The sequence below is a fragment of the Pan troglodytes genome, chromosome 6 (genome assembly GCF_028858775.2).
Source record: "Pan troglodytes isolate AG18354 chromosome 6, NHGRI_mPanTro3-v2.0_pri, whole genome shotgun sequence".
Taxonomy (NCBI): domain Eukaryota; kingdom Metazoa; phylum Chordata; class Mammalia; order Primates; family Hominidae; genus Pan; species Pan troglodytes.
The window spans coordinates 83,165,539-83,188,055 of record NC_072404.2 but is presented as its reverse complement, the minus strand read 5'-3'; the positions used below and the strand labels follow the sequence as shown (position 1 = coordinate 83,188,055).

The 22,517-nt window shown below is 45.4% G+C and overlaps 1 protein-coding gene across 2 annotated transcripts in view; it reads left to right on the top strand.

Annotated features, from left to right (window-relative positions):
- POM121 (POM121 transmembrane nucleoporin) overlaps positions 1 to 22,517 on the top strand; it is a 57,045-nt gene that overhangs the window by 3,249 nt on the left and 31,279 nt on the right. For both annotated transcript variants that reach the window (XM_063814533.1, XM_054655810.2), the window contains exon 3: positions 6,761 to 6,858. In XM_063814533.1, the coding sequence (XP_063670603.1) occupies positions 6,761 to 6,858 (98 nt within the window). The remainder of the gene's footprint in view (positions 1 to 6,760; positions 6,859 to 22,517) is intronic.

Sequence of the window (22,517 nt, the reverse complement as noted above, 5' to 3'; positions counted from 1 at the left end):
GGTGAGGAGAGAACGCACCACTGCACTCTGGTGCAGAGCCTGGGCGACAGAGCGAGACTCTGTCTTAAATAAATAAATAAATAAAGACTCTTTCTAGGCCAGGGATGGTGGCTCACGCCTGTAATCCCAGCACTTTGGGAGACCGAGGTGGGTGGATCACCTGAGGTCAGAAGTTCAAGACCAGCCTGGTCAACATGGTGAAACCCCGTCTCTACTAAATATACAAAAATTAGCTGGGCATGGTGGCAGGCGCCTGTAATCCCAGCTAGTCAGGAGGCTGAGGCAGGAGAATCGCTTGAACCTGGGAGGCGGAGGTTGCAGTGAGCTGAGATCGTGCCATTGCACTCCAGCCTGGGCAACAAGAGTGAAACTTCATTAAAAAAAAAAAAAAAAAAAACTTTCTAGAGAGAGAGAGAGAGAGAGATCTCCATCCCTGTCGCCCAGGCTGGGAGTGCGGAGGTGCTATCATGGCTTACTGCAGCCTCCAACTCCTGGACTCAAGAGATCCTCCACCCCACCTTCCAAGTAGCTGGCACTACAGGTGCACACAGCTGACCATGCCTGGCTAATTTTAAAAGTTTTTGGTAAAAATGGGATGTCCCTATGTTGCCCAGGCTGGAGTGCTGTGGCGTGATCATAGCTCATGGCAGTTTTGAACTCCTGGGCTCGAGCAACCCTCCCACCTCAGCTTCCACATAGCTGGGACTACAGGCCTGCCCACCACGCCCAGCTAATTTTTAAAAATTTTCTATAGAAGTGGAGTCTTGCTGTGTTGCTCAGGCTGGTCTCCAACTCCAGACCTCAAGCCGTCCTCCCACCTCCACCTTCCAAAGTGTTGGGATGACAGGCATGAGCCACAGCACCCGGCCTGTCTGTTCTGGACACTCTTGGAGCACTTCTTGCTCTTCCACACCATCTCAATGACCAGGGTTGTCCAGATGGCTCCTAAAGGCTCCCAACAGGGCATAACATGTGAGGACTGCATTTCATCTGTTTGTAGGACAGTTGTATGTACCTTTTTCATACCTCAGACCCTGTCTAAATCTGAAGTGGTGGTATTTGCTTCCTCTCCCAGCCTTTCACCTCCTGTGCGTTCACTAAATTCACCAGTCACTAAGGCATGAAACTGACAGATTTTACTCTGAACGTCCTTTTCCTTCTGGGAGGTGCCGGGTCCTAGACAGCTGTCTCCATTTTTCTGTTCTTTGCATTCTCACTGCTCTCCCCTGGCCCCTCCTTCTGTACTTTTAAGTATTAGCTTGCCTATTGCAGCAGTCTTCTCTTTGATATTCCTGATTGCCATCTTCTTCTGTCATTGTTCAGTCTACCCATTCTCTTGAGACTAATCTTCCTAAAGCATGGATCTAAATATATCATTTAGGCCGGGCGCAATGGCTCACACCTGTAATCCCAGCACTGTGGGAGGTGGAGGCAGGTGGATTATCTGAGGTCAGGAGTTCGAGACCACCCTGGCCAACCCGTCTCTACTAAATATAGAAAAATTAGCCAGGCGTGGTGGTGCACCCCTGTAATCCCAGCTACTCCAGAGGCTGAGGCAGGAGAATCACTTGAACCCAGGAGGCAGAGGCTGCAGTGAGCTGAGATCGCGCCACTATACTCCAGCCTGGGTGACAGAGCAAGACTGTCTCAAAATGAATAAATCAATCAATCTATCATTTACCTGCTCAAAAACTTTCAGTGGCTCCCAACTATGGTCGGTTTAGATGCTTAGCTCATTAGAATGCCATCCAAGCTCTAGATCTGTGGCTTTCAAGCTGGGCTTTGAGATGCATCATGAGTTCAAACGGGAGAGTAAGGGGAAGAAGCTGAATTGCGGATTTCTGGTTTTCTAGCCCATTGTCAATCTTTGGGTTTTATTCCTTTTTCAGATTGTGCTTCCATTTAAAAAAATGAGTTCCAGTTTAAAAAAATATATATATGCTGGACTGGGCATGGTGGCTTATGCCTGTAATCCCAGCACTTTGGGTGGTCGAGGTGGGCAGATCACTTGAGCCCAGGAGTTCGAGGTCAGCCTGGGCAACATAGGGAGACCCCATTTCTACAAAAAAATTTAAAAATTAGCCAGAAGTGGTGGCATGCACTTGTAGTCCCAGCTATTCAGGAGGCTGAGGTGGGAGGATTGCTTGAGCCCAGGAGGTCAAGGCTGCAGTGGGCTGTGATAGTGCCACTGCACTCCAGCCTGGGTGACAGGGTGAGACCCTTTCTCAAAAAAAAGAAAAAAAGTTAAATTAGCTGGGCATGGTGGCACGCACCTGTAGTCCCAGCTACTTGGGAATGTTGAGGTAAAAGAGGATTGCTTGAGCTCAGAGTTCTCAGGTTGCAGTGAGCTATGATTGTACCACTGCACTCCAGCCTGGGCAAGAGTGATACCCTGATTCTGTAAAAAAAGAAAGAAAAGTGCTTGAAAACCATTGCAGTAAATGATCCATTCTAAACTATTTTTGGCCATGACTCCCACTGTTTACCCATCCCACGAAGTGTTTATTTCCTACTTCTATTAGAACATGTCACATTCATTCACAAAATATGTACTGATCATTAACTGTTTGCCTGCCACTGTTAAGCACTGGGAATAAGATAGTGAACTGAACACATTACCCTAATAATTTTACACTTTATTGCAGGAAAAGATGGACACTAAAATATATGTGTCAAGGCTGGGCGTGGTGGCTCATGCCTGTAACCCTAGCACTTTGGGAGGCCGAGGTCAGGAGTTCGAGACCAGCCTGGGTAACATGGCAAAACCCCATCTCTACTAAAAATACAAAAATTAGCCAGAAATCGCTTGAACCTGGGAGGCTAAGGTTGCAGTGAGCCGAGATCGTGCCACTGTACTCCATCCTGGGCAACAGAGCAAGACTCTGTCTCAAAAAATAATAATAATAAACAAAATAAAATATATGTGTCAAATGGTGACAATTACTGTGACGGGAAAAAAGTTCCTTGGGAGTGGAAGTGATTACTTTTTATAAGATGGTTGAGAAAGGCCTCACTGATAAGATACTTAGAGAGCTGAAAGAGGTGGAGAGAGAGCCATGCTTACCTCCAAAGGAACAGCATTCCAGAGAGGAATATGCATGGCATGTTTAGAACAGCAGAAAAAGCCAATGAGGCTGGAGTGAAGTTCAGCAAAGGCAAAGGTGGAGAGAGTTGAGATCCAAGAGGGAGCAGGGAGTCATGTCACGCCTTGGTGAGGATCATAAGGATTGTCTTTTACTCTGAATAAAATGGGAATCTTTGCAGGTTGAACAGAGGACTAATGAGATTCAACTTAGTGTTTTTAAAAAGATCTCTCTGGCCTCTCTGTTGAGAACAGTTCATAGGAGAACTCTGGTCAAAACAGGGGTCCTGGTTATAAGGCAGCACTCCAGGCAAAACAAGCCAGAGGTATGGATGAGAGAGGCGGCTGCAGATAGAAGTGGTCATATGCAGGATGTATTTTGAAAGTAGACCTGGCCAGGTGTGGTGGCTCAGGCCTGTAATTCCAGCACTTTGGGAGGCCAAGGCAGGAGGATCACTTGAGCCCAGGAGTTCAAGGCTAGCCTGGGAAACATAGCAAGACCCTGTCTCTAAAAAAATAAAAAATTAGCTGGGTTTGGTGGTGCGTGCCTGTAGTCCCAGGGACTTGGGAGGCTGAGGTGAGAGAATCGCTTTAGCCTGGGAAGTCACGGCTGCAGTGAGCTGTGATCACGCCACTGCACTCCAGCCTGGGCAACAGAGCAAGACCCTGTCTAGGAAAGAAAAAAAAGAAAGTAGACCCAAAAGATTTGCAGATGCTTTGCATGCAGTGTGTAAGAGAAAGAGAGGAGTCAAGGATGACTCCAGGATTTTTGTTAGGTGAACTTTAAGAATGGAGTTGTCATTTATTGAGTTGGCAAAGACTGCGGGAGAAACCAGTTTGGTGGGAGAGTGCGAAATTGGGAATTTGGTCTTGCACGTGTTAGGTTTATTTTTTTCTTTAAAAACAATTTTTAATGTTTTAAAAATAAATAGACAGATGGGGTCTCACTAAGTTGCCCAGGCTGGTCTCAAACTCCTGGGCTCAAGCGATCCTCCCGTCTTGACCTCCCAAAGTGTTGGGATTATAGGCATGACCCACTGCACCTGGCTTTGCACATGTTTAGTTTGAGGTGTTAGTTAGATATCCAAATGGAAACATCAAGTAGGCAGTTGCATATGTTGGTTTTGAGTTTAGGGATGAGATTGAGATGAAGATAAAAATGCTGGAGTCAGTCAGGCGTGTTGGCTCACGCCTGTAATCCCAACACTTTGGGAGGCCAAGGTGGGTGGATCACCTGAGGTCGGGAGTGTGAGCCCAGCCTGGCCAACATGGCGAAATCCTGTCTCTACTAAAATTACAAAAAATTAGCCAGGTGTGGTGGTGGGCGCCTGTAATCCCAGGTACTCGGGAGGCTGAGGCAGGAGAATCACTTGAACCTGGGAGGTAGAGGTTGCAGTGAGCCGAGATTGCACCACTGCACTCCAGCCTGGGCGACAGAGTGAGACTGTCTCAAAAAAAAAAAAAAAAAAAAAAAATGCTGGAGTCTTCAATGTGGAAACAGAATTTGGACTTAAGAAACGGGATGAGATACCTGGGAAGGCGTTGTATAGTTTGTCTCCGACTGGCGAGGGTGAATTCTTTGAGAGGAGAGGCTCTGTTTTATTTTGTGTTTCTGTGTTTCTTTTTCTTTTCTTTTCTTTTTTTTTTTTTTTTTTTTAGACAGAGTCTCTGTTGCCCAGGTTGGGGTGGAGTTGTGCCATCTCAGCTCACTGCAACTTCTGCCTCCTCAGTTCAAGCAATTCTCCGGCCTCAGCCCCTGAGTAGCTGGGGATTATAGGCACCGACCACTACACCTGGCTAATTTTTTTGTATTTTTAGTAGAGATGGGGTTTCATCATGTTGGTCAGGCTGGTCTCAAACTCCTGACCGCAGGTGTTCTGCCCACCTTGGCCTTCCAAAGTGCTGGGAGTACAGGCATGAGCCACAGTGCCCGGCCTATTTTGTGTGTTTCTGATACCCCCTAGCACAGTTCCTCACACATAGGTAGGTGCTCAATGAGTGCTTATTACACTGAGCAGGGACTTTGTGATGCAAATGACTGTATCCCCAATACCTAGCACAGAGTGATTGGTACCCAGCAAATATTTGACAAATAAATGTGTATTTGAATAAAGTGGAAAAATGTTAACTGCCATGGGAAATGTCGGAGACGGGTGTTCCAGATCATGATTTCTCTCAAGAGCATTCACCCGGTCACCATCACAGGATTTATTCTGCCTGCTTTATATTACTTTTTTTTTTTTTTTTTGAGACAGAATCTCACTCTGTCGCCCAGGCTGGAGTGCAGTGGCGCACTCTCGGCTCACTGCAAGCTCCGCCTCCAGGATTCACACCATTCTCCTGCCTCAGCCTCCCAAGTAGCTGGGACTACAGGCATGTGCCACCACGCCTGGCTAATTTTTTTCTATTTTTAGTAGAGATGGGGTTTCACTGTGTTAGCCAGGATGGTCTCAATCTCCTGAACTCGTGATCCACCCACCTCGGCTTCCCAAAGTGCTGGGATTACAGGCGTGAGCCACCACGCCCGGTGCTTTATATTAAATTTAAACATATTTGAGCACCAGATTTTTATGCTTTTCTCTACAGTCGTCATATGAGTGAAGGTGGTAATGTGGGACACAGCATTTTCTAAACCTGGCCAAGCAAGAGAACCATCTGTTGAGCTTTTGGCATTTTCAGAATATTAGGCATCACTCCAAAACGTACTGAATCAGAATCTCAGGGGTTGTGCCCTGGAGAATTATTTTTTAAAAGCTCACTAGGTGCTTCTGATTTAGCTCGTTCTCTGATGGCATTTGGATAATCAGTCCTAAGGCCCCAGGCCCTGCTTTGTCATTGACTGTCATTTTGAGTGAGTCATTTGATCTCTGGGTCTTTTTCCCACTTATAAAAAATGAGGGTGGGAGCTGGGTGCCTAGATTTGTTTGTAATATTTGATCTCATTTTGATGCATGCAGGGTCTGTGCTAATAGCCTCCCTTTTATTCCTGATGCTGGTCATTTGCATCCTCTCTCTTTGCTTTTTTTTTTTCTTTGATTAGTCTGGCTAGGGATTTCTTATTTTTAATTGATCTTTTTGAAGAGCCAACATTTGGTTTAATTGATTTTTTAAATGTTTCTATTTTAACTTCACTGATTTCTACTCTTACATTTTTTTTTTATTTTTATTTTTTGAGATGGAGTCTTGCTCTGTCACCCAGGCTGGAGTGCAGTGGCGCAATCTTGGCTCACTGCAACCTCCACCTCCTGGGTTCAAGCGATTCTCCTACCTCAGCTTGGGAGTAGCTAGGATTACAGGCACATGCAATCACGCCTGGCTAATTTTTGTATTTTTAGTAGAGATGGAGTTTTACCATGTTGGCCAGGCTGGTGTTGAACTCCTGGCCTTAAGAGATCTGCCCACCTCAGCCTCCCAAAGTGTTGGGACTAGAGGTGTGAGCCACCCCCCCCCCAGCCTGCTCTTATATTAATTCTATTTCCTTCTTTCTGTTTGTTTTGTGGTTATTTTGCTCTTTTTCTAGTTTCTTAAAATGGAAGCTCAGATTCTTAAGTTTTTTTTTTTATTATTGCTTCTTCTGTAAGCATTTAGGGCTATGAATTTACCTAAAGTTTACTTTGGCTGCATCTCACAGAATTTGGCATTGTTTTTTAAGAGATGGCATCTCCCTTTGTTGCCCAGGTCAGACTGCAGTGGTGCAATCATAGCTCATTGAAGCCTCAAACTCCTGAGCTCCAGGAATCCTCCCACCACAGTCTCTCAAATACTTGGGCCTACAGGTATGCGCCACCATGCCCTGCTGACAGGTTTTTATATGTTTTATTTTTTTTAATTGAGGTGAAAGTCACGCACCTTTTTTTTTTTTTTTTTTTTTGAGACAGGGTCTCACTCTGTTGCCTGTGCTGGAGTGCAGTGGTGTGATTATAGCTCTCTGCAGCCTTTAATTCCTGGGCTGAAGCAATCCTCCCACCTCATCCTGAGTAGCTAGGACTCAGGCTAATTTTTTTTTTTTTTTTTTTTGAGACAGAGTCTTGCTCTGTGGCCCAGGCTGGAGTGCAGTGGTGTGATCTCGGCTCACTGCAACCTCCACCTCCTGGGTTCAAGCGATTCTCCTGCCTCAGCCTCCAGAGTAGCTGGGATTACAGGCGCCTACCACCGTGCCCGGCTAATTTTTGTCTTTTCAGTAGAGACGGGGTTTCACCATTTTGGCCAGGCTGGTCTCGAACTCCTGACCTCATGATCCACCTGCCTCGGCCTCCCAAAGTGCTGGGATTACAGGCATGAGCCACTGTGCCCGGCCCGACTCAGGCTAATTTTTTATTTTTATTTTTTGTAGAGATGGGATCTCACTGTGTTGCCAGGCTGATCTTGAACTCCTGGTCTCAAGCGATCCTCCTACCTCAGCCTTCCAAGGTGCTGGGATTACAGGCAGGCATGAGCCACCACACCCAGTCCACATACCATTTTAAAGCATACAATTCAGGCTGGGCACGGTGGCTCACATCTATAATCCCAGCACTTTGGGAGGCCCAGGCGAGCAGATCACCTGAGGTCAGGAGTTCAAGACCAGCCTGGCCAACATGATGAAACCCCATCTCTACTAAAAATACAAAATTAGCCAGGCATGGTGGCGCATGCCTGTAATCCCAGCTATTTGAGAGTCTGAGGCAGGAGAATCACTTGAACCCAGTAGGCAGAGGTTTCAGTGAGCCGAGATCGCGCCATTGCACTCAAGCTTAGGCAACAAGAGTGAAACTCATGAAAAAAAAAAAAAAACCATGGACAGGATAGTTTCATCTACCTGTCTTCGTGTGTTCAGTGATTTCCATCTGCTCAAATGAATTCAAAATAGTCTGGTGAATTTTTCATTTCCATTTTTATACTTTTCTTTTTCTTTTCTTTTTTTTTTTTTTTTTTTGAGATGGAGTTTCGTTCTTGTCACCCAGGCTGGAGTGCAATGGTGTGATCTTGGCTCACTGCAACCTCTGCCTCCTGGGTTCAAGCAATACTCCTGTCTCAGCCTCCTGAGTAACTGGGATTATAGGCACCCACCACCATGCCTGGCTAATTTTTGTATACTTTTCAGCTTCAGACTTTGATTCCTTTCAATAATTTCTATTTTTTTCCTTTTTTATTTTTTTCTGTAAGCTTTAGTTTGTCTATAATACATTCTTTTCTATTTTTTTGAGACAGGGTCTCACTCTGTCACCCAGGCTGGAGTGCAGTGGTGCAATCTTGGCTCACTGCAGGCTTGACTTCTCACACTCAGGCAATTCTCCCACCTCAACCTCCCAAGTAGCTGGGACTACTTGCTACCACACTTGGCTAATTGTTTGTATTTTTTGTAGAGGGGGGGTTTCACCATGTTGCTGAGGCTGGTCTTGAAATTCTGGCCTCAGGTGATCTGCCCGCCTCAGCCTCCCAAAGTGCTGGAATTACAGGCATGAGCCACTGCCCCTTACCTGTCTATAATATTTTCTATTTCTTTATCGATGTTCTGCATTTTGTTGAGACATTGTTCTCCTTGTATCCTTTAACTCTTTATTCATCGTTTCTTTTAGCTTTTTGAGCAGATTTCAGACAGCTGATTTAAAGTCTTTGTCTAGTACTTTCAATGTCTGTGCTTCCTTAAAGACAATTTGTTTCTTTTGTGAATGGGCTGTACTCTTTTATGTCACTGCATGGTTTGTAATTTTTTTTTGAAAATTGGAGTCAGGCACAGTGATTCACACCTATAATCCCTTTTCCCCAAAAAAAGAGAAAAGTAAAATTAAAAAGAAAAAAAGGGGCCAGGCATAGTGCCTCATGCCTGTAATCTCAGCACTTTGGGAGGCCGAGGTGGGCAGATTGCCTGAGGTCTGGAGTTCAAGACCAGTCTGGCCAACATGGTGAAATCCCATCTCTACTAAAAATCCCAAAACTTAGCCGGACATGGTGGTATGCGCCTATAATCCCAGCTATTTGGGAGGTTAAGGAAGGGGAACTGCTTGAACCAGGGAGGTAGAGGTTGCAGTGAGTGGGATCACACCACTGCACTCCAGTCTGGACGACAGAGCGAAGACTCCGTCTCAAAAAAGAAAATCAGATATTTTGAGTATTATAATGGGGTAACTGGAAATTATTTTATCCTCCCCACCATCCCTGGGTTTGCTTTTGCTGTGGGCTGTAGCTGTTTGTTCAGTGACTTTCTAAACCATTTTTGCAAAGTGTGTCTTCTTTTACATGTGCAATCTCTGAAAGTCTCTCTGCCATTAGCTTGTGTTCAACTAGTGTTTTAACAGAGATTTCCTTGAATGCCAGGAGCCAAAAACGAGAAAAAAAAAGAAAAACCCAGCTCTTTCCCTCTTTGTGGATTGCCACTGTGCTGGGGCACTGGAGCAGTCCTTCAGGGCTTAGCCAGTCTGTGTACAACTTTTTATTTATTTATTTTTTAAGATAGAGTCTTGCCCTGTTGCCTAGGCTTGAGTGCAGTGGCACGATCTCAGCTCACTGCAGCCTCTGCCTCCCAGGTTCAAGTGATTCTCTGCCTGAGCATCCTGAGTAGCAGGGATTACAGGCTTGTGCCGCCACACCTGGCTAATTTTCCACCACACCCGGCTAATTGTTGTATTTTTTAGTAGAGACAGGGGTTCCACCATGTTGGCCAGGCCGGTCTCGAACTCCTGGCCTCAAGTGATCTGCCCGCCTCGGCTTCCCAAAGTGCTGGGATTACAGGCATGAGCCACTGCACCCGGCCCAGTCTGTGTACAGCTTTGCCCTAGGCTTTACTCCCTCCCTGCAGGGAGGATGGAGAGGAGCCACAGATGAAAGCTCAGCATCCTTTCTCAGGTCTATTCTGAGAATGTGCTCTGCACTCAGCATGTGCATGGCTACTGAAATTCCATAGTACACATGGGCAGGTCCAAATTTCAGTACCCGAATTTCCCATAGAAACTCCACAACTTCTTCTCCCATGCTGTTAGCACACCTCTAGTTTGCCTCAACTGTAATCTTTTGCCTAGGCATCAGTGAGGTATGCATTTGATTTACAGTGTTTTCAAGGAATACCCTCTGTGTGGCCACTTTTCTGCCCTGCGTGAGTTCTGGGTTAGGTGAAACAAAGGCAGATCAGTCCTTTTGGCAGCCCTCGGGCAGCTGAGAACAGGAAAACACAATGCTTTGAGAATAAGGTCTGCTCTGCTGCCTTCAATACCAGAAACCATGCTGGGAATGTGGGCTGCCATCTTCAAGGCTCCCACTGAACCATGGAAGGTTGTGGGGCAAGGGCAAGTAAAAAAACCCAGTTTTCCTACCATTTTGAAGTTGCTTTTTTCTTGATTCAGTGTTCATTTGGAGTATTAGTCAGTTTTCACACTGCTGGAAAGAATTGCCTGAGCCTGGGTAATTTATAAAGAAAGGAGTTTTAATTGATTCACATTTCCACTTGGCTGGGGAGGTCTCAGGACACTTAAAACCATGGTGGAAAGCTAACAAGAAGCAAGTACCCTCTTCACTGGCTGGCAGGAGAGAGGGGAGAGTGCAGGGGAAGTTTAACTGCCACTTAAAAACCATCAGATCTCGTGAGAACTCCCTCACTATCACGAGAACAGCATAGGGCGAACCGCACCCGTGATCCAGTCACCTTCCACCAGGTCCCTCCTTGACCCCTGGGGATTACAATTCAGGATGAGATGTGCTTGGGGACAAAGAGCCACATCAGATGATCTGGTTATTGTAAACCTTTGATTATTTTTCTACAGTTCTCATGAAGTTGATTCAGACAGTTTTGCTTGGTTTATCAATGTTTCTGTGGGGGGATGGGGACTTGGAGCTACCTACTCTGCCATTTTTGCTGAGACCAGTCAACATGTTATATTTTCACTTTTAAATAATTCAATATGTTTTCCAGTTTCCCTTGCGACTTACTCTTTGACCCATGAATTATTTAAAAGTGTATTTAATTTCCATGTGTTTAGAGATTTTCTGGTTTCTTTTTTAAATTGATTTAGTTTAATTCTTTTACGGTCACAGAACATATTTTGTATGATTTCACTTATTTTACATTTCTTAAGATTTGTTTTGGCTGGGCATGGTGGCTTACACCTGTAATCCCATCACTTTGGGAGGCTGAGGTGGGCAGATCACCTGAGGTCAGGAGTTTGAGACCAGCCTGGCCAACATGGCAAAACCCCGTCTCAAAAATAAAAAAATTCACCAGGCGTGGTGGTGCATGCCTGTAATCCCAGCTACTCGGGAAGCTGAGGCAGGAAAATTTCTTGAACCCAGGAGGCGGAGGTTGCAGTAAGCCAAGATTGCACCTCTGCACTCCAGCCTGGGCGACAGAGCGAGATTCCATCTCAAAAAATTTATTTTATGACACAGGTTCTGGTAAATCTTGCTGAATCTTCTATGGGCGAAGAATGTGTACCCTGCTGTTGCTGTGTGAAGTCTCCTGTAAATGTCAGTTAGGTTCCATTGGTCGATGATGGTGTTCAGTTACTGTATTGTTTGCTGATTTTCTTTGCTGTTTTTTTCCTGTAATGGTCTAAGCTTCCGTATATCCTGTTTCTTTGTATATTTTATAGTTTTTTGTTGAGAACGTTGCATTTTAAGTGTTACAATGTAATGACCCTCAAAATGTGATTCTCTCAGTCACCTGGGATTGCTGGGTTTTCTTGTTGAGGTCTGGAGCTCTCCGTTTGTTACTTTTCCAAACTATTTTTGCAAAGCGTTTCTTCCTTGTGTTTGTGTGGTCACTGAAATTTCTGTGTCATTATCTTTGCAGTCAGCCAGCCACCTAACATGGATTTCCTTAAATAGGTGGCTTTAAATGGGGTGGGGCAGAGGAGGATTTTGTCTCTTTAATAAAATCTTCTGAAGGGTGTCCCTGGGGAAGCCACTGTTGCTGAGAGGGCCAAATAAACCAAGGCAAGCATCCAGGCTGGTCCTCAGAGACCCATTGGACCCACCAAGGTGCAGAACCCACGGTTTTGGAGGACAGAGTTCCGCTGCTCACCCTGGCATCAGCCAGCTGCTTCGGGAACTCAGGCTCAGGAATGGGGGAGTGTTGGCTGGTTGGCACATGCCACTCACTGGTGAAGATCAGCAGCCTCTCTCTTCATTGTTTAAGTATGTCTCTGGTTGTTAGGAGTTTCTGGTCATGTTTCAGAGTTCCAAAAGAGCTGATTCCAATCACTCTTTCTAGCTCAGTGGTTGCTTCAGTGAAGGGACTGATCTCTACACTACAGCTTCCTACTCTGCCATCTTATGTGACTATTGATATTTATTTATTTATTTATTGAGACAGAGTCTTACTCTGTTGGCTGGAGTGCAGTGGTGCAGTCACGGCTTACTGCAGCCTTGACCTCCTGGGCTTCAGTGATTCTCTCACCTCAGCCTCCCGAGTAGCTGGGACTATAGGTATGTGCCACCATGCCTGGCTAATCTTTTTTTTTTTTTTCTTTTTGTAGAGATGGGGTCTCACTATCATGCCCAGGCTGGTCTCAAACTCCTGAGCTCAAGTGATTCCCCCCGCCTCGGCCCCCTAATGTGCTGGGATTACAGGCATAAGCTACCACACTTGGCCATGAGTCATTTTTAAAAAAACAGATTCCAACAACCTTTTTGATTGCTGTGTTTAGAAGATTTATACTTAATTTTAGATGGGTTTTTATTATCTCTTTTCTAAGTTGTTCCCTCAGGGTTTTTTTATACCTGTTTGCCTTTTCTTGCCTTTTTATGGGGTATTTAGACATTTCTTAGTATGCCATTTAACTTCATATGCCATGCTAAATCAATTCAGTATGCCATTTAGTATATATTTTTGTATAGGATTTTATAGGTGGCTGTAGAGATTATATTATACATACTTATGATCGTTGGCTAGTATCAACCTTTTACCAGTTCAAGTGGAATGTAGAAACTCTACTGCTTTCTAGGCCCCTCTGCCCTTTTTTATGGTGTTGTTGTCTTGAATATCACCTCTACATACGTTGAGAACCACGTGAGATAATGTTATGATTTTGCTTTCGCCCATCAAATATAATTTCTAAACTCAAGAAATTATATTCACCCAGATATTTACCCTCTTATTGCTTTTTTAAATTTCTTTTTTAAAATTTAATTTGTATACTTTTCCTTCTGAAAAAAATCTTTCTGGATTTTTCTTCATTGCTTTTTTTTTTTTGAGACAGAGTCTCACTCTGTCGCCCAGGCTGGAGTGCACTGGTGTGATCTCAGCTCACTGCAACCTCCACCTCCCTGGTTCAAGTGATTCTCCTGCCTCAGCCTGTTGAGTAGCTGGGATTGCAGGCATGCACCTCCACGCCTGGCTAATTTTTATATTTTTAGTAGAGATGGGGTTTCACCATGTTGGCCAGGCTGGTCTTGAGCTCCTGACCTCAAGTGATCCTCCTGCCTTAGCCTCCCAAAGTGCTGATATTACAGGCGTGAGCCACTGCGCCCAGCCTCTTCAGATGTTTTTTGGGCACTGCACTCTTTCCTCTCCTTCTGGGAATTCAGTGACATGAATGTGAGAGCTTTTGCTGTTGTCCCATTGTTCTTTTTTTGTGTGTGTGTTTGTTTTCTCTCTGTTGGTCAAATGGGATTATTTCTATGTAATTTTTTTTCTTATGGCAAGATTGTCACGATACAGATTGAATCATTTCTGCTGCTCTATCATCAAGGTCACTAATTTTTTTCTCTGTTGTAGCTCCATTCTGCTATTGAGTTCACCCATTGAGTTTTTTACTTAGTTATTGTAATTTCTAGTTCTGAAATTACAATGTAGTTCTTCTACATATCTTCAATGATGTCGGGGGAACCCGCCCCCGATAATTCAACATGAGTCCTTTTCTATTTTCCCTAAGTGTCAGCCAGTCTGAGAAATAAAGGGAAAGAGTACAAAGAGAGAAATTTTTAAAGCTGGGTATCCGGGGGAGACATCACATGTCGGCAGGTTCCGTGATGCCCCCAAAGCTGCAAAACCAGCAAGGTTTTATTAGTAATTTTCAAAAGGGGAGGGAGTCTATGATGAGGGTGTGGGTCACAGAAATCACATGCTTCACAAGGTAATAAAATATTACAAGGCAAATGGAGGCAGGGCGAGATCACAGGACCGGGGCAAAATTAAAATTGCTAATGAAGTTTTGGGCATGCATTGTCATTGATAACATCAGGAGACAGGTTTGAGAGCAGACAACCGGTCTGACCAAAATTTATTAGGCGGGAATTTCCTCGTCCTAATATGCCTGGGAGCGCTATGGGAAACAGGAGCTTATTTCCTCCCTTATCTGCAACCGTAAAAGACAGAGGTTCCCAGAGCGGCCATTTTAGAGCCCTCCCCCTAGGAACGCATTCTCTTTCTCAGGGCTGTTCCTTGCTGAGAAAAAGAATTCAGCGTTATTTCTCCTGTTTGCTTTTGAAAGAAGAGAAATATGGCTCTGTTCCACCCAGCTCTCAGGCAGCCAGACCTAATGGTTATCTCCCTTGTTCCCTGAACATCACTGTTATCCTGTTCTTTTTTCAAGGTGCCCAGATTTCATATTGTTTAAACAATTTGTGCTGTTAACGTAATCATCACAGGGTCCTGAGGCGACATACATCCTCAGCTTATGAAGATGACAGGATTAAGAGATTAAAGACAGGCATAGGAAATCACAAAAATATTGATTGGGGAAGTGATAAATGTCCATGAAATCTTCACAATTTATGTTCAGAGATTGCAGTAAAGACAGGTGTAAGAAATTATAAAAGTATTAATTTAGGGAACTAATAAATGTCTATGAAATCTTCACAGTTTATGTTCTTCTGCCATGGCTTTAGCTGTTCCCTCTGTTCGGGGTCCCTGACTTCCTGCAACACAGTGAGACTTTATATTTTTCAGTGTGTTTCGAGAGTGTTCATAATTACTTCTTGGGCCATTTATAAGATAGCTCATCTAAAATCCCTATGCAATAATTCCAACATCTTTGTCATCTTAGTGTTACCATCTGTTAATTGTCTTTCCTCATTCAGATTTTTTCTGGTTTTTAGTATGAGGAGTAATTTTTCTGGGTTCAGATTTTTCTGGTTCTTGTATGAGGAATAAGTTTTAATTTTATCCTGGACACTTTGAGTGTTATGTTATGAGGCTGTATGTAGTTCCTGTATAAATATTCTATATTAGCAGGCACTCAACCTGTTTAGATTCGGGTTGCACTTTCTGTGGCCAGCAGGGCTCTGGTTCTAAGATCAATTTAGTTTTCTAAGTTTTTGCAGAGCTCTTCTGGCCTCCCACACCTGTGTGCAACCCAGAGGCCAATTTGTTTTTTTGTTGTTGTTTGGAGACAGTGTCTTGCTCTGTTGCCCTGGCTGGAGTGCAATGGCCCAGTCATAGCTCACTGCAGCTGTAACCTCCCAGACTCAGTCACTCCTTCTTCTCAACCTCCTGAGTAGCTGGGACCAGAGGTACACACTACCACGCCCAGCTAATTTTTTATATTTAGTAGAGACAAGGTCTCACTCTGTTGCCCAGGCTGATCTTGAACTCCTGGGCTCAAGTGTTCCTCCCATCTCCGCCTCCCACAGTGTTGGGATTACAGGCATGAGCCACCGCACCCAGCCCTGGAGGCCAGTTTGAAACCTCAGAGTATTCCACATTGCCGTTGAGCTCTCAAAGCTTTTGCTGTGTTGATCCTGGTTGTTTTCACACATGGGCACTTGGAGGGCATGGCCAGGACTTCTACACATATTTAACCCATTTCCCATTTAGGAAAAAAAAAGTGCAGCTTGCTGCTAGCGTTCATTTAATTTTGCATAAACACACTTTTGAGCCTGAAGTAAATCTGACTGATTTTCAATGCGAAAATAAAATATGAAAACTGGGTTTGGCCTTCTTCCAAGTGTACTTTCCTTCCCTTCCTTCCTTTCTTTACTGCTTTAAAGCTTTTTAATATACTTTCACTCCTGTTCTAAAAGAAAAAAATATATATCAACTGTTCTTGGAGTTATTATTAAACAGAACTTGTCTTTAATCCGAATGTAACAGAAATGTACACGACGTTATATTAGGATTAGAGAGGAATATTCTGCGGCGGGTGGGACGGGGAATGGGAAATGGGTTGGAGAATCCTTGCTTCTAGCTCCTCACTGTCTTTGAGAGAGGATGGGGTGCCACCTTGTTACTGTGGTTCAGTCTTGTGCAGGTTGTGGATGGTCAGCAGGGCCCTTCCACACAGTCTTGCCAGTGCTTGGTGGAGAGGGGAGAGATGCCACCTCTGCTTGTGTTGGCCCAAGGTGGGGAGGGTCAACAGGTCTTTGTTCCACAGTCTCTACAGTATCTGGGGCAGGGGAAGGTGCAGCTTTTTTCAGGCTGTTTTCCTAGAGTAGGGTGTGTGTAGTCAAAAGGGCACTGTCCCACAGGGCCGCCCTCTTTGCTGTCATTTGGCTCGAAAGATGAGGCTCCTTTTGCGGGGGTTGGGGGATGAAGGGGGCACTGGGATTTCCTGGTTGTAGACTCTGCTCTAACAGATAAGACAGGGTATATAGGAGGCCAAAGAACAAACCATCAAACCACCCTGGGAACTCACCACTGGGTCAGCCCTTCTCTTCTCTACCTTTCCAGAATTTGTTGGTTTGATTGATTGGATCGTTGCTTCATGTATGTATTTATTTGTTTTTAATTGAGATAGTCTGTCTATGTCCCCCAGGTTGGAGTACAATAGCGCAATCTTAGCTCACTGCATTCTCCACCTCCTGGGTTGAAGCAGTTCTGCCTCAGCCTCCCGAGTAGCTGGGATTACTGGCGCTCGCCACCACACCCAGCTCATGTTTGTATTATTAGTAGAGATGGAGTTTCACCATTTTGGCCAGGCTGGTCTCAAACTCCTGACCTCAGGTGATCTGCCTGCCTCGGCCTCCCAGAGTGCTGGGATTACAGGCATGAGCCACCGTGCCCAGCTGCTTCATGTATTTTGAACAGGGTTTTTAGTTGTAATTAGAAGAGAATGTAATGGGTGTGCTTATTCCATCTCCTATGGAACTGGAAACAACATTTGGCATTGAAAATTGTTGTCTTGATAACCTTCAGGGTGTTACTTCTCATTTTAGCGGCAATACATTTTGCTTCCGTGTGATGAAACATCCTACCCATTTGCATGTTGATTGTGTCTCATGTCCCATCTCGCAACAGGCAGTAAAACCCCATCTCCAGCCCAAAGCACCTTGCTAAAGAGCCTGCACCGCAGCCACTGTGCCTTTGCGCTCTGGCTCGTGCGACCTCTCCAGATCTTCTTCCTCATTTCGTCTGTTCACTGGGGCCCTCTTCTCCCTGTGACTCGCCTCAGCCTTTTCACTCCTTGCTGGACATGGAGTAGGACTATTGGGAGGATGAAATAGACAAATGTGTGGCAAGCATGTAGGAGAGCCTGCGGCACAGAAGCAGCACTCGGTACATGGTGCTTGTTGTTATATCCCTAGTTTTGACATAGCCTCAGCCTCAAGTAAAAGATAACCCCAACTCCCACCAAAGTACAAGAGTCAGATTCCTGTTCACTTCTGTTTATAAATGAACCTTCTATTTTTTTAAGAGCAGGGTTGCACTCTGTCACTCAGGCTGGAGTGCAGTGGAGCGATCATACCTCACTGCAGCGTTGACTTCCTGGGTTCAAGGGATCCTCCTGCCTCAGCCTCCTGAGTAGCTGGGACTACAGGTTCACGCCACCATGCCCAGCTAGTTGTTGTTGTTGTTTTGGTACAGACGAGATCTCTGCTATGTTGCCCAGGCTAGTCTTGAACTCTTGGGCTCAAGCAGTCCTCCCTCTTTGGCCTCCCAAAGTGCTGGGAGTACAGGCATGAGCCACTGCGCCTGGCCTGGATGAAGTTTTTCCTCATGCAGTACTCTGCACACCTTTAGTGAGTGCTCGCCATGCACCATATCCTACGTGAGGGATCAAAAGATAGGCGAGATACAGCCCATGTCTTCAAAGAGCCCACAGGCCAGAGTGGGAGAAATAAGACACGCAGCACAGTGCAGTAAACTGATAGGAATGTAATGAAAAGAGACACGGGAGAGAGGGGACCCCAAAGGGAGGGTGGCCATATGTTTGGGACTGAGGACAGGTTCCCAGAGGTGGTGACAGTTGGGCTGAATCTTAAAAGATAAGTGGGTTTTCCGGCCTGGCGTGGTGGCTCACACCTGTAATCCTAGCACTTTGGGAGGCTGAAGCAGGTGGATCATGAAGTCAGGAGATCGAGACCATCCTGGCCAACATGGTGAAACCCCGTCTCTACTAAAACGCGCACACAAAATTAGCCGGGCATGGTGGTGCATGCCTGTAGTCCCAGCTACTTGGGAGGCTGAGGCAGGGGAATCGCTTGAACCCGGGAGGCAGAGGTTGCAGTGAGCCGAGATCGCGCCACTGTACTCCAGCCTGGCAACAGAGCAAGACTCCGTTTCAAAACAAGATCTAAGTGGGTTTTCCCAAGTTGAGTCAGGGCATTTCCCGCAGAAGCAGAATGAGCAAAACTTGACAGCCACAGACCAGCACGGCGGGTAATTCAGTGTCCGCGTCATCAGTGGTACATGCCTACGGCCATGTCGAAATTGTGTCTGGAGAAGCACATGACCCAGACTCTCCCTGATTTACAAGGCTCTTCATCATCAGGTCCCTACTTAACTCTAATTTCATCTCTTGTCTTATCTATTATTTAGTCTGATATCATGCATTAATTATATATACTGTACATTGATACATAGCATTTATTTGAAAGATAAACCTCTTGGATGTGACTCTGGAGACAAGACCAGAAGCTCGAGACCATTCAATCCAAGGTATAAAATGGGAGAAAATCAGCTCCATCATGGTCTGAATTGAGGATGAGGCAGAAGAGCAGAGAATAGCGGATGCCCAGGTGGCAGCAACTTAACTCTTTTCCTGTGGACTTGTGGGGTCTCCCCACCGCCACTGCGTCGGGACATGCTGTGTGCCGTCTCTTTATCCATAGCTGCCTCCGGCATCAGCAGAGAAAGTCATGGGCAGATGGAGCCATGGATTAGTTCTTTTTTCCAGTCTTCCTTTACTTTACCTGGATAAGATTGGGCAGATTGAATTTGATCTTCTATACTGGGGCCAGGGAGCAGGGTGGATCTAGACCATGCAGCTTTTCCCCACTGTCACCAGTTTGGGAGCAGGGATTGGCTGCCATTGTCCTGTCCAGCCTCCGTGTTCCTGGGACACCGCTGACTGGAGGCTGCTCCTCTTCTAAGGGAGTCTGGCATAGAAGACACGACCCAGAGCACATGGCACCTTCTCTCTTCTCCTGCACCAGTCTCCTTGCCCCTCTGTATTGTCATCATACTGAAGCAAACCATCCAACTCACCAGCCTCTCTGGACTCGTCTCATTGATTCCTCTCCCTGAAACTCTTCCTCATTCTCCTTTTAGCCCCTCACATCCTCAGCCGAAGATCTCACTTCCTCCCAGAGGCCTTTGCTGACTGACCCCTCAGGTAGGCTAAATCCCCATCCTGTGCTACCATGACAGCCTGTAGCAGATGCTGTTTTCTGCAGGTGGCCACAGCCCTATCTCCCATCCCACACACTCCTCTCATAACATGACCTTGTCACTTCTTCCATCGCATGGTCGGGGTTATGTCTCTTTTCTTTGAGCCTATGCACATCTTTGTGATTGCCCTGACCAATAAATAAAGTAGGACAGAAGCGACGCTATGAGATTGCCAAACTGCACTGTAAAACTGCCATGCCCTTCTGCTGTGTTGTCGTGGAATGCTTGCCCTTAGAAGTAAGCTGCCGGACTGTGATGAAGCCCAAACCAGCCGAAATGGGGAGACTGCAAGGAGGGGCCACATGGACAGGTTCCACATAGGTCAGTTGAAGTCCTGGCTGACAGCCAGTATCAGCTCCTGGTTTTGTGAATGAAGATGCCTCTAAATGATTCCAGCCCCCTCCCATTGATCACACTTAAGACTCCATGTCTTCCCAGCTGAGGCCCCACATGTCGTGGACCAGAGACAAGCCAGGCCTGTTGGAATCACAGAATCCCTGATGATGATAATTGTTTTTTGCCACTATGTTTTGGATTGGTTTCTGGTGCAATTAGTAACTGAAACAGACTTTACTTCTTTATACTCATTAAGGAATGAGACTGTGTCTTTTTTTTTTTTTTTTTAACTTTTTGTGGAGATAGGGTCTCGCTGTAGAGATAGGGTCTCGCCGTATTGCTGAGGATGGTCTTGAACTTCTGGCCTCAAGCGATCCTCCTACCTCAGCCTCCCAAAGTGCTGGGAGCACAGGCGTGAGCCACCATGCCTGGCCTGACACTGTCTCCAGTGTTTATTGGTGTTTCCTGTGTTGCACAAAGCAGGTGGTGGTAGTAGGTGCACTGTCAATAGTGAGTTTGCGAGTAGAAGGTGTGTGTTTCTCCTTTTCCTGTGGGTGTCACACAGTTGGTGTCTGCACGCCTGGAAGCACACACCTGTTTCTGCTTCCAGAGTTGTCTCTGGCCTGCAGTTCTGTGCTTCCCAGCTTGATCCGTTCCTCTCCAGGAATCTCCTCTCCCTCCCCACCCTGACCCACCTGTTGGTGAGATGCAACTGACTGTTTCTGCCACATTTTTTACTTACAGGTGGTACCTGTATTATTCCCTCCACCTCTACAGGGAAGAGGGTGAAGAAATGAGAGGCTTAGGGGCTCCAAACACAAACTTGACCAGTTTTACAATTTTGTTAGCAACAATCTTGAGAGAATCAATACAAACTTTAGGTAGCTTGGTACTTTGCCCTTCAGGACAGTTCTTCCCTGGTAATGTTAGATTGTTGGGGTTAACCATTACTGTACCATTACAGATGAGCTTCGGCTGCCCTCTAGTGGCAGCAGCAACCTGGATCTCAGGAACAAAGATCATTCTAGCATTGGGACCAGCTCTGCGTCATGAGTATGTCATCAGTGCCTAGCATATTACCTGGCATCTATTCAGAGCTAATAACTAACTAATATTGATTAACAAACTAGCCAACATGCACTGCTTTTTGTTTGTTTTTGAGACTAGTCTCACTCACCTAGGCTGGAGTACAGTGGCACAATCTCGGCTCCTCCTCCGCCTCGCACCTCCCAGGTTCAAGCGATTCTTCTGCTTCATCCTCCCTAGTAGCTGGGATTACAGGTGTGCACTACTACACCCGGCTAAATTTTTTGTATTTTTAATAGAGACAGGGTTTCCCCATGTTGGCCAGGCTGGTCTTGAACTCCTGACCTCAGGTGATCCACTTGCCTTGGCCTCCCAAAGCACTGGGATTACAAGTATGAGCCACTGCGCCCAAGCTTTTTGTTTGTGTTTTGAGACAGAGTCTCACTGTGTTGCCCAGGCTGGAGTGCAGTGGCGTGATCCAGGCTCACTGCAACCTCCGCCTCCTGGGTTCAAGAGATTCTCCTGCCTCAGCCTCCCAAGTAGCTGAGATTATAGGCGCCCACCACCATGCCAGGCTAATTTTTGTGTTTTTAGTAGAGTAATTTAGTAATTTTTGTATTTTTAGTCTTGAACTCTTGAGCTCAGGTGATCCACCCACCTTGGCCTCCCAAAGTGTTGGGATTACAGGCATGAGCCACTGTGCCTGGCCCTTTGCCCACTTTTTGATGAGGTTGTTTGTTTTTTCCTTGTAAATTTGTTTAAGTTCCTTGTAGTTTCTGGATCTACAAGAATCTACAAGATCTGGACCTGACCTTTGTCAGATGGGTAGATTGCAAAAATTTTCTCCCGTTCTGTAGGTTGCCTATTCACTCTGATGCTAGTTTCTTTTGCTATACAGAAGCTCTTTAGTTTAATTAGATCCCATTTGTCAATTTTGGCTTTTGTTGCAATTGCTTTTGGTGTTTTAGTCATGAAGTCTTTGCCCATGCCTATGTCCTGAATGGTATTGCCTAGGTTTTCTTCTAGGATTTTTATGGTTTTGGATTTTACATTTAAGTCTTTAATCCATCTTGAGTTAGTTTTTTATAAGGTGTAAGGACAGGGTCCAGTTTCAGCTTTCTGTATATGGCTAGCCAGTCTTCCCAGCACCATTAAATAGAGAATCCTTACCCCATTGCTTGTTTTTGTCAGGTTTGTCAAAGATCAGATGGTTGTAGATGTGTGGTGTTATTTCTGAGGTCTCTATTCTGTTCCATTGGTCTATGTATCTGTTTTGGTACCAGTACCATGCTGTTTTGGTTACTGTAGCCTTGTAGTATAGTTTGAAGTCAGGTAGCGTGATGCCTACAGCTTTGTTCTTTTTGCTTAGTATTGTCTTGGCTATACAGGCTCGTTTTTGGTTCCATATGAAATTTAAAGTAGTTTTTCTAGTTTTGCGAAGAAAGTCAGTGGTAGCTTGTTGGAAATAGCATTGACTCTGTAAATTATTTTGGGTAGTATAGCCATTTTCACAATATTGATTCTTCCTATCTGTGAGCATGGAATGTGTTTCCA